Genomic DNA, 12,599 nt, shown 5'->3' on the forward strand with positions numbered 1-12,599 from the left:
CAGTGTCTCTGTATGCCTCAACTAAACTTAACACCACCCCTGTCAAGTGAATGCTGCTCATTTGCTATAAAGCAATGAGCACAGATTTGGTACTTTTCCCAATGAATCACAATCAAAAGTACATCAGGGATCCAGGAAGCTTTATTTAAAGGATCAAAGTACATTAATTAGATAATACAGTATTACAAGCCTAATCTAAATTCCATTGAAGTTATAAAACGTTTCTTGGTAGTGGCAGCACATTTATACTGTAAATCCAAGATACAAATCCATGTCATTTTCTGCTATAATATCTGGTGACACTTGCTCTCCTATTTCTTTATCTTCACTTTCCCTTTCTTTTTTTTAAGAAATACTGACCGTCCAGACGCTTCAGCAGTTCATCTCCATGACTTTCAGAGATTCCTGCTACATGAGCAGCAGGTGGGAAGGTTGCAGAAATTCTGAGTTCTTTTTCTTGAGGTTGTCTCACAGAATTCTATGCTCATTAAAAAGAAAAGTGATGTGTCATAGAATATGATTGATGTCAGCTGTGATACTAGGCCTTGGAAAGATTTCTCCTCTTTTGTTGCCATTGAAGTTCACAAGAACTATTATTTTTCATCTGTATAAAGACTCTGGAGGTGCACCAGAGGACGAGAAGGGGGATGCAGTAAATAAGGTTTTAACAGGTCTCCACTTAGTCATGTAGTTAAACAGACAAGGTTAGAAAAAAACACTGGATGTATGTCAAAGATGATAGCCTGGCCTAGTTACAGCTGTCATCATAGGTACATCTGGGGGTAATGCCTTGGCCATGCCCCCATTTTAGCAGCTCTTACATAAAAAGCTGAGCTGACTGCCTGCATTCAAGTCAAAAGTAATTTTCTGTTGAATGAAGCCAGTTCAATGTCCCATACCAGCAAGCAGATAAGGATAGAGACAGGGATTGGAACCGTGTCTTTGTGGTCTTCTATAATGTTATTTAGCACAGACACCATGGGAAAAAATTGTGCGACATTTGCTAGGCGCTGCTAAGCTCCAGGTTTGCAAATATGATTGAAAAGTGAGACCTACGCTTCCTGTATAAGCTTGCTACTTTCTTTTTCTCCCTATTTCACTGTGTTAAAAGGATGTTCAGATTGCACTTAGAAATGAGAGAGATTATAGTTAAGGCATGTCCTTCAAGGAGGCCAGCTTTTTTCTGTGCATATATGTACATAGTATGTATCTTGTGGGCCTCCAATCTATATGAAGGTACCGAGATGGAGATCTTCTTTTTCCCCCTTAGACATCATGGAGGAAACTCTTAAGATACATGGATACAATAAAATATATTGACAGTAAACTAGCCATATGGGAGAGAAGTAAATCACATTTGTAGGTCTCTCTGTTCCTTATTTGATTTTATATAGAATAACACCACTTCTAAAGTGTTGGTTTTTTTTTTTTTTTTTTGTGTACTGTATTATTATCTGAAGGAATCTTGGGCACAAGATCTCAGTAAAGTCCGAGAACGAATGACGAAGTTTATTGATGACACTATGAGAGAAACTGCTGAACCGTTCCTCTTTGTTGATGAGGTAAGATAATGATCCTTTTCAATAGTTCCTTGTGGACTTTTTTCTTTCAACACTAGTTCCTAGTTTGTTAATTGGATGGCAGATTCTCTGGGTTTTAGTCTTGTATGGTAAAAGCATTTCAATTCAGTCTCTCTCTTTGTATTGTAGTTCCTCACTTACCTTTTTGCAAAAGAAAACAGTATTTGGGATGAGAAATATGATTCAATAGATGCGCAGGACATGAATAATCCTTTGTCCCACTACTGGATTTCTTCCTCTCATAACACGTAAGTTACCAAAAGTCACATTGTCTATCCCTGTTCAAACAGACCTACCACCTGTTAGGAGAAAGTAACACTTCAAAAGTATGCCAGAAATATACTGCATGGATGTGTGAAACCTTCCTAAAATGTGATGTAAATGTGGCAAATACAGTTTGTGGGACTCCTTTTTCCCCTTCTCTTGTTTTGAGATACAACTGAGCTCATCTGCCAGAAAACCCAAACCCTGAATCCTGCTAGAAAATTAAAAAGAAGTCTTGAGTGGAGACTGTTCCAGCCTCTCTGCTTTCAGAAATTAAAGTTATGGAGGGAGCTTCCATTTTTCCATGCACCAATAGCCTCATTGAGCTAGTGTCAGCAGTAACTGTACCTGAACATAAGAATGCCATAAGGACCCCACTTGCCCTGTGGGAAAATCCCATACAGTTTCTGTGATCTGAAGGGTAGTGGATTTGTTGCCTTGGGAAAGGAGGCAGTGATGTGCACTATAGATAGATACTCTGACAGTTTACAGTGTCACAAAGTGGAAAAGATTTGGTCCTGAGTGGGAAGGGAATATGGGGACCTTAAATTAGCACATCTACTGATCAGGATGTAGCTATTCATGGTCTTTGCCTGGGTGACAAGGATTAGAGCAGGCAAAGGTGGTTGAGGCAGAGGAAGACTGCAGTTTGCTATCCATGCTCTTCTTTGTTACTTTGAGTTTATTTTACAGCCGGGACTTTGAAGGCCTGGGGACCGTATTTTTGTTGTTACTGTTTTTAGAATTTTATGCTTAGTAACTTACCTGCTGATTTCTGTAGTTTGTGTTTAAGGTATTAAGGTATCCAGCCCTTTTCCTTAACAGTCTGTAGTATGCGAGCTCTTTAGCCCAAGTACAAACCTATATGATGATGAGTTTGAACTGTCTTCAAATAAAGGGGATTTGCTCATCTAGCATTGTAATGAAAAGAAGGAAGGTGTAAAGAGAGGGAGGAGAGGTGAACAAATAAAATACTGCAGGGAATGAAATAAAGTGGATATAGATATAGCTTATTGGTATTTTGAAGTATAGGGTGTGGTATCACTCTAAATACCCTCCACACCCCTCCAACATGATTATGCTTCAGCATGATGAGGTTTAGGTATGTTTCAAAGCTCACAATTTGCTCTCCAGAAATGTGTCAGAGTTGGTTGACTTTTAGATTGAGCCTTTAATCTCCTATAATCTGGTCCATTCAAAAATCTGATGGTGTCAGGTTCAGCAGAGTCCAGTTCTTCCATTGCAAGTAAAAAAACCCAACCAAACAAAAAAAAACCCCAAAACAACATACATTCTCCATGACAGGGGAAAAAATGTTGCCCAGTGAGTGAGCGGGAAATGGTTGAAACTGGCTGCCTGTCTTTTACAATTTCCTTCTACTCCTTAGATATCTGACAGGAGACCAGCTTCGAAGTGAATCCTCCACAGAAGCTTACATTAGGTGCCTTAGAATGGGATGTCGATGTATTGAGTGTGAGTAAAAAGTTTGTTGAGTGGTTTGTAACATGCTGTCCATATAAATAGAGTTTCCCCTGTTTACCAAGAAAGAACCGAAACCAAGAACTAGTTTGTTTTCTGAAGTTAGTCGTATAAAAAAACACCGATTCCTGAAATTGTTTTTCTTATGCCTCACTATTGCCCTGTTCACTAGCTCTGATTCTTGTTCCCTTGGAATTTTAAAAAGGTCTTTCTAAATCTAATCTCACTGTATGCCAAAAATTCAATCTTGGATCTACTATATGAAAGTGTAGGATTTAAACTGGAATTACTTGTGTAGTGTAGATAGATAGTTTATTTGCCTTCATTGTAATACAGACAAGCCTAATGGAGAGAGATTTTTGTAATTTGGTGCCATTTGTCATTGTGTTTAACTTGCTTGTAAATCAGTTGATGTCTTTGTGCATTTGTTTTCCACTAACTGTGTATGTGTCTTCATCCCTGTGCTTGTGTACCTTATTGAGAAATTTTACTTTAATTTCATGTTATTTCACCAGTTACTTCATAAAACTAGTTGCTAATTTGGCTAATGCAAAATGTATCTCAAATTAGAATTTCAGGGTTAAAATCAACAAAAGAGATAAGCTGTCAACTTGCCACTTGTTGGAGTGTATTTATCCCTGGAAAATTATTGTAAATGAGTAGACTGACAATATAGCTGCCTGAATTCCTTATTTCTAGTTTCCCACATGATAATACTTTGGGAAAATTTTATATTGTATTTTATTTGTATTGCTCGTTCTTAAGTGAACTTAATTTCCTCTGTGAGAGATATAAATTCACCTAATAGAATATTTTATTAGAACATTAAAGTCTATGATTCGGTATGTGGAACACTGAAGATTTGGATGTATGCCTTCTACTAGAGTTATTTAAGTAACTGCTTGGTCTCTTCCTTTTTCCACTGCTTGTCTTTCCTAGTGGATTGCTGGGATGGTCCTGATGGGAAACCCATCATTTACCACGGATGGACACGGACAACAAAGATCAAATTTGATGATGTAGTACAGGCAATCAAAGATCATGCCTTTGTTGCATCTGAGTAAGCTTTGATTTTTTTTTTTTTTTTTCCTTAAGCCTGTTTTCATGTGCTTAGACCTTCCTGAACTTATTTTCACTGTAATCTAGAGCAAAAAGTAATAGGAGAATAATGACATTCCAGTAGTCTTCATTGTTGCCAAATGTGTGTCTTTAATAGATTCAGTTTTGAGGTAAAGTCCCATTATATAACAGTTTGCTGCTAAGGAAGATAGTGAGTAACCTAAAGTGGTTCCCATCTTCTCGCTTGGGTCTTCTGTTTTTAAATTGAAGTGTGAAACTTCAAATGCTGAATAGTTTGTCTTTAATTTTTTTATTTTTTTTTAAAGTAATCAAATACTACAAGTGACAAGCAATATGTCTGTCAGGTGATGTTCATGTTTTAGGGGAGGTCTTAGCTGAGAAGATGGAGAATTCATAGCATGCCTCCTGGACTGATAATGTGGGTTTAAATCTGCATCTCTGCTCTGCCCTTCTATAACTTGTGCTGAGGTGTCCTTGACATGAAAAATTTTGTCCCAAAATTGGGAAAGAGATAGGACTGCCAGTGTCCTGTTTTTCCACTTTACCAGCTGGACATAAAGAAGCATTATTTTCTCATGTGGGATAGTGTCTGCATGGGCATACTGTGTTAATGACAACCATAATTCATGGTGCATTATGGTTTCAGACCATCAGTACCGTGAATGCAGTGTGATGCTTTCCCTACTTGCATTAAGGGATAGGCTACCCTGAAGGAGTATTGAAGTATTTCCTGGATATGCAGGGACAAAATTAGAAAAGTCAAAGCTCATCTGGAGATGAAATTGCTGAGGGATGTGAAGATCAGCAAGGAAGACTTCTACAGGTACAATTGCAACAAAAGGAGGATTAAGAAAAATGTGAGCATGCTGCTGAACTGGACAGTGACTGGAGAAGGCTGAAGTACTCAATGCTTTCTCTGCCTCAGTTTTTAGGGCTGTGGCTGGAGCACACGATATTCAAGGGGAAGCTCGCAGAACTAAGTTTGTTTAGCTTCAAGAAGAGGTTAATGAGGGAGTCTGGTTGCTGTCTTCCACTACCTAGTGGATGATTATAGAGAAGATAGACCCAGACTCTTCTCAGAGTGCATGCGAAGGAAAACAGTCACAACTTTGAGGAGAGGAGAAACAAATTTTCACATAATGGTGCTTTAGCACTGAAACTGTGCCCAGAGAGCTTGGAAAGAATCTTTGTCCTTGCAGGTGTTCAAATCTTGGCTGGACAAAGCTCTGAGCAACCTGATTTAATTTAGGAATTGGGTCTTCCCAAAGAAGGGGTTTGGGCTAGATGGCCTCCAGAGGTCCCTTGTGACCTTAACAATTCTGTGATTGCACATCTATTATTGTCTGTTGTGTGTCTATTTCTTTTGTCTTCTTGTTTGCTTTACATATTTTCTTTGATCTGGGGGGGTGAGAGAGGGTGCTGTTTTCCTTGCCTCACCAGCTGTAGCAAAAAGAAATTGTCTTCATTCACCTTTGTTTTCTCCATCAAAGATACCCAGTCATTCTGTCAATTGAAGAGCATTGTAGTGTGGAGCAGCAGCGACACATGGCCAAAGTGTTCAAGGAGGTATTCGGGGATCAGCTGTTAATGAAGCCTATTGAAGCCAGTGCAGATCAGCTACCATCACCAACCCAGCTGAAAGAAAAAATCATCATCAAGGTAGGCTTGCTTTGTGCACTGGTAGATAAAATAGGAAAACAAGAGCAGGAGGCAGAAATACTAATTCGGGCTTCACAGCTTAGTTTCTGTTGAGAGACAAGAAACCCCATGCTTAAAGAGTGTAGTAGTAACATTTTGCAATATTGTATGGAGTTCTGTAAAACTATGTATTAAAGTGCTTCCTGTTGGTTTTTCTTTGCAATAAGTGTTGCTAGTACAAGTGTCAGATTGAATGTCAGCTCTTTTCTAAAGGTCTTCCAGCTCCTGAAATGTCACTGCTAAATTTCAGCAAGGACTCACTGCTGCAGATGCTTATCATAGACTTCCTACACAATATGGCCTGCTTAAAAATTACAAAAGTATGTTCTTGAATAGAAAGTTAGATTAGTGTTATTAACTTTTTTCCTGAAGAATTCCTCTAATTCAAGTGAAACCCAAAGCACTTGCAGGCTGCACACTTGAGTTGTCAAGATTGCTTGGAAACTTCAAAAATTGGTGGGTGTTTACTAACTGAATGTGATTTAAATATGCAATTTAGTGAGCCACTTGTAAAAAACAGAGGTGGTCCTATTAGAGTGTCTTACCTTCTGGGCAGTACAGATGCTTTACTCAGTACTGTTGTGCAACAACACCAGGCAGATAACTAAAAGAAGACTTCTCAGACTGAAACTGCAGTGGAACTTTTTGAAAGGCATAACTAGGTGGAGAATCTGAGGGCTGCTCACGATCTCTTTAGTAAAATAATAATTATTTTTGTCCATGCTTCAGTTTTCCAGCTCTTCTAACAGTACTGCTTCCTATGTATTAAACTTGTGAACAGAAGAAATAAGGGTAGACAGATATAAGCATACAGCTCTTGAATGTAAGACTGGAAGTAATAGCACCCCATTATAAGGTGTAAAAGCTCTGTGCTTAAGTTTTTGGGTTTTTTTCCCCTCCAAACTATCTATTGTTACCTTGCAGAGCCTAGAGGGGAGATGCATAGGCACATGAATAATAACATGACAGATGTGATTGAAAAAGAATTACAAACTACTATAAGTCTGCACAAGAGAACATCCATATCGCTCTGTCCTGTCTAAAAGAGCATTAAAGAGTCTTTAAATAGATCAGCACCTGCCAGTAAGCTAGTTGTGTTATTTGGCTTTTGTTTGGAAAATGTTGTCAGTAAACAGTCAGAGGGAGCTCCTACTTTAGGAGCCTGTGACATTTTTCAGATAAGCCTGTCAAATTGAAATCTACCTACAGTAAGCTACGCAGAACTGAATGTAATTGAGAGCTACTAGATAGGAGACCATTAATCCTATCATTAACTGCAGTTAAGTATTTGATGTTACCCTTAGCCCCTTGAGCCACTGTTTTTTGTGAGCACTCTCAAGAAAGTAGAATTCACCCCTCATTTCATAAAAAAATTCCCTTCTGTTCATTTTTCTTGTGGAAGAATGAATTCCCCATTCATTTTAATTCCTTATCTTTTTGTTTTGTTTTGGGTTTTGTTCCTTATGTCCTGTGCTCTCTGCAGAGGGGTTATTGTTTTATCCGTATTTCTTTTTGTGTGTCACTTCACGTTTTCTGTCATCTAAAGAACAGTGAGATCTTATCAAACTAGTTGTTTCTTCATTGCTTGAATGATACCTTTACTAAATGGTGAGTGTATGAATGTGGTGGTGCTTTTTGTTTTTAAGCACAAAAAACTGGGGCCAAAGGGAGACATTGATGTGAACTTGGAAGACAAGAAAGAAGAAAAAAAGCAACAAGGAGAACTTTACATGTGGGACACAATAGAACAGGTATTATTTATGTAATATTTGCTATAGTTTGTTACTAGGTTGTGTGATAACTGGAAATTTACATGAATTTTCTCAATATTTGTATAAGTAAGATTGTCAGTTGAACAGATGTGAATGAGGGGCAGAATGTATTTTGTTTATTGTTATACCTTGTTTTGAAATTGTAGCTAGTGAGTTTCCCTCTGTCTTGTTAATGGTTTTAATATCTCTCAACTTTTAGAAATGGACTCGGCACTACTGTGCTATTGCTGATGAAAAGCTTTCATTCAGTGATGATATAGAACAGAATGCTGATGAAGATTCATCAAAGGTGATGGCTATGTTCTTTTTATTCTCTCAGATTATTTCAGTGTCTACAGATATGTATTTTTTATGCTGATGTTGAAACTGTAGAGGGTCCATGTCAGATAACAAGTGTATCTGGAGATAAAAAATTTTAAAAAGTATCTTTACCAAGGTACTCCAATTAACCCTATTTTTAATAAAATAATTTTTTCCCTTGGCTGATTGAGGACTTGCAAAGAGGAGTACAAAGACAACAAAATACAATTTTGGTAGTTAAATGCTAGTGCTGAGGCATGCATGGACAGTCAAAGTCTTTATATGCCTCTGGCTAGGTATTATTGCTATTCTCAAATGAAGACAGTATGATGAACTAAGGTTTGTTGTGTTAGTAATATGGCACACCTCTTACAGAGTGCATGTTGTTCATTTCACGTTTGCAAAGTGTTTGTCACAGGTGAGCATGTATTACTTGGCTGTTGTGCATGGTAAAGCAGAAACATGAGGCTCAGTAAGGGTTGCATTAGCAGTGATATTCAGCATGGTTTCTTGTTCTGACCTTTTGGGTTTCCATGCACGCTCTTTCATTGCTAACGTGTATGTGCATGGTTCAGAGATCTCTGTATGTACAGAACATTTTACCCATTCACCTAGATGTTAATATTAGTAAAATAATTAATGTGTAATGAAGAACACAGATGAATCCTGGAAAAAGCTGATTAGAAACTGTGAATTAGTAGTACTGTGTTTTGCCTTGAAAATATGAATCGGTGTTTGTATTGCTGCATTTGTTCACTTTCTGTTGATTACATATTTGAATAAGGCTGAAGTGGATCACTGCTCCAAAGAAATGGCTTAACTGGGGAGGAGAGTCATGGTGACTGTAAAGCTGATGGGCTTGCTTGTGGAAGCAGAGTTCAGGGCTAGGAAGAGCTGAAATCCTGAAATAGTAGATTGTTACATCAATAACAAGTACTTTGTTTCAAAATCATAAAATTAGAAATGCACTATAAAAATTCTTATTTTCTGGTCTAGGAGGTGAAACGTACTGAGCTGCACTTAAAAGAGAAATGGTTCCATGGGAAAATGAAAGAGGGGAGAACAACTGCTGAGAAACTGCTCCAGGAATATTGTGCTGAAATGGGCGGCAAGGATGGGACATTCCTAGTTAGGGAAAGTGAGGCCTTCCCTAATGATTGCACCTTGTCATTCTGGTATGTCATTCTGCCATTGTTATGTGGGTTTTGTTTGGTTTATGGCAATGGACAAAAATGTATGTATTTTTCAAGTATACATTTATAGCTGAGAGGAAATAAGAGTGAAGAGTTGCTATAATTACTAGAATGTTATTGATGGGATTGTGAAAGGCTACTCTCTAAATTAAACTTAAGTGTAGCATAGTGCATTTTGGCAGAGTGGGCTTTATTTGAAGTGCTACAGTTGTCAGGAGAGGACTGACTGGTTTGATTCCCCCCCCCCCCCCCCCCAACTTCTCTAGTGCTCTGGCAGGATAGGATATAGGATTTGTTATTTCCTCAATGAGTGGGCCAAAATTTGATCTTTTAATTAGGGATAAATTACTGGAGCATACCTTTATTAGCAGAAATTGATTTTTTCAATTAAAGGATCCTCTAGAGGGAAAAAATTAAAGAATTTTTGGGGGTTGAGGGATGTGTTTGGTTTTTTGGTAGTCTGAGGTCTTTTTCTTCTGGCTGGGACATTATGAGGAATAGTGTATCAGATGGATTTCTGACCCAGAGAGCTGTCAGAGCAAATTTTACAGCGAGTAACTGTATGCCAGATTTTAAACCACTGTGGGCTGAAAATTATTATTTTTGGTCCTGTAATCTTACTTGTCGGGATTTTTGTTGCTGTTCTTACTTTGGTTGTTTTCTGAGATGATACAGATTTTTTGCTTCTTTGCAAGCTCACCAAGTAGTTGACCAGGAATGGGTGAGGAAATACTTCAAAAGAAGAAAACCTATTATAAAGCCTTTCTTTTCCTTATGCACCTCTTAATTTCTTCAGGAGGTCAGGTAGAGTCCAGCATTGCCGGATCCGTTCTTCAAGTGATGGGGACACTGTGAAATACTACCTGACAGACAACCTCACTTTTGATAGCATCTATGATCTCATTCAACACTACAAGGAAGCCCACTTGCGATGTGCTGAATTTGAGCTGCGTCTGACTGATGCTGTGCCTAATCCCAGCCCTCATGAGACTAAAGGGTACGTACAGCAGAAGACAAGCACTAGGGTTGTTATGACAGTGTCCTTTGCATTGTTTTAGATGGTCTTCGATTTTTGCATAGAAAATTTCCTGGATTCAGAAGCACAGCTGAGTGTTGCTTGTCCACAGATGTCATAGGAATAGGCTTCTCTGAAAGATGCTGAGTAAGATCACTGACTTTGTGAGAACCTGGTACAACACAGAACAGTCACTGGGAAAGCAATTTACTAACAGCAGCTAGGAAAATCAGTGAGAAGTGTAATGCTGTGGAAGTGTGCCAGTTCCTTCTTTCTCTGCTTAGTGTTTTATAACACCCAGTGGGTTGGATTAGATATTTAGTAGTTGGCTGTGGCCTGGCAACTAAGTGGTCATGGTCTGTGCCATCTGGAAACTCTATTATAGGGGCAGTGAGCCCAAACAGTTACATTTTCCTAATCCTACCCTCCACCTCACCCCTGTCAGAGTTAGTTAGGCTGACTTTGCCCCATGCTGATAGGAAGTAGTATAGCTTGGTGTTTATTTCCAGCTGGTGCCTAATGCAGATCCTGGGCAGAGCTTGCTCTTGTTTGCTGACAGAACACTGTAAACACTGCCCTTTGTTATGTTTTCTTTGTAGCGAGAAAAAGTAAATCTTTGCATGTGAAATATTGATCTGTGACTTTAAACTTCTTTTTTCGCCGCCACCACCCTCCCCGGGATCTGGGAGTCACTGGCCACCTGTAGATAACTTTGGAAGCCAGTGGAGAGGGTAGAGTTTAAGGGTTAGGCTTTCCTGCCTTTCTGTATAGGTGGAGATGTACTGCCAGTATAAGTGGCTGCAGCTTCACTGAAGGCACATTAAATCCAAGATAGGTCCATCCCTACAGTGAAAGATAAAATCAAGCTCTGAATAAAAGAATTCAAATGCCATGTGTGTTTATTTTGTCTGTGTTTTGGGCTTTTCCTTAAATTTACTATGCCAAAACTTAATAAACTACTGAAAACTGAATGGCAGACTAAAAGTAGGATCCAGTGCCTTTGTTTTGGGAAGAAATGCAGATTTTTTATGATTTCAGACAGATAAGGTGTTCTGATATATTCTTGATGCTTTCATCCAATATAAGCTGCTGTGTTAGTGTTTTGTAATAAGCTGCTGTCATAGGTAGCAAGATGGGGAAAATCTAATGCATAATTTTTATTGTAATGTTTGAAACTCTGTTGTTAATAACGCTGCCTGTTATTCTTACTGAATGACATTTGACAAGCTTTGCAATCCTTTGTCCATTTTGATTTTTAACTTACAGTTGGTACTATAGCAACTTGAGTCGGGGAGAGGCAGAAGACATGCTGATGCGAATTCCTCGAGATGGAGCCTTTCTGATTAGAAAGAGAGATGAGCCTGATTCGTTTGCCATGACTTTCAGGTAAGAAAAGACAGATATGACTACATTGCCTAGTAGCCCAACAATGTTCTGTTTTTTCTTATTTAAAAAATACTGTGGTCTTTTTGAAGTCATAAGATTCTTGCTTTTGAACTTTGAGTAATTAGCATGGTTGATTTGCGCAGCAGGTCCATGCATGAGAATGTGTACAAGAGTTAATTTGTGACTGGAATAAACCTTTATGTTTTTAAAAGAATATTGGGGCACCGACTGTCCTTTTCTTCCTATACAGAACTGTGCATGGCCCTTCTTTGCTTTCTTGACGCTCCTTACTACAGGGTGTTATTTTAAAGTTTTCTTTGGTGCTGGTTCAGCATGATTCTAGGTCCTTATCCCCTCGAAATCCTGCCCTGTCATATAACTGACTGAAATGAAATGTCAGAATGAAATTGTTGGCTTGTCTTGCCAGGGAAAATATTTTTGAAACTGTGGTTCTTACATCAACATTAATAAAATGTATAGAATTGTGGTGTTCTCTATTGTGCCTTCAAATCAAATTGCATTTCTCTAAAAATGCCTGTTTCTGCAACATATAAAATTGCTTTGGAAAAACAAATGCTTGTTTTCCTCTTTTTTACATGCTTTACTGTGTATTGAAGATGTCTAGAATTCCCCCGTCCCCTGTGTACTTTGGTTTGAAGCTTTCTGCTGTTACTAAGGTGGATATTGAAGTAACTTGTGATGCAGCATCTCAGTAAAACCGTTTCACAGTGGGGAAAACAACAAGTATCAAACCTTCAGCAGCTTGAAAAGGATGCAGGGGTCTTCTGTGGGTGGAATGGTTGTCAGTGGATGCCTTTACTGTTACCAGTGC

General features: G+C 38.5%; 1 protein-coding gene across 3 annotated transcripts in view; it reads left to right on the plus strand.

Moving 5' to 3' along the window:
• PLCG2 (phospholipase C gamma 2) overlaps positions 1-12,599 on the plus strand; it is a 70,900-nt gene that overhangs the window by 33,449 nt on the left and 24,852 nt on the right. For all 3 annotated transcript variants that reach the window (XM_049804833.1, XM_049804834.1, XM_049804835.1), the window contains 11 exons: positions 351-423; positions 1,461-1,562; positions 1,710-1,828; positions 3,232-3,317; positions 4,263-4,383; positions 5,894-6,062; positions 7,748-7,852; positions 8,073-8,162; positions 9,170-9,348; positions 10,163-10,363; positions 11,648-11,767. In XM_049804833.1, coding sequence (XP_049660790.1) covers positions 351-423; positions 1,461-1,562; positions 1,710-1,828; positions 3,232-3,317; positions 4,263-4,383; positions 5,894-6,062; positions 7,748-7,852; positions 8,073-8,162; positions 9,170-9,348; positions 10,163-10,363; positions 11,648-11,767 — 1,365 coding nt within the window. The remainder of the gene's footprint in view (positions 1-350; positions 424-1,460; positions 1,563-1,709; positions 1,829-3,231; positions 3,318-4,262; positions 4,384-5,893; positions 6,063-7,747; positions 7,853-8,072; positions 8,163-9,169; positions 9,349-10,162; positions 10,364-11,647; positions 11,768-12,599) is intronic.

Source organism: Accipiter gentilis, chromosome 7 (assembly GCF_929443795.1).
Source record: "Accipiter gentilis chromosome 7, bAccGen1.1, whole genome shotgun sequence".
NCBI lineage: Eukaryota > Metazoa > Chordata > Aves > Accipitriformes > Accipitridae > Astur > Astur gentilis.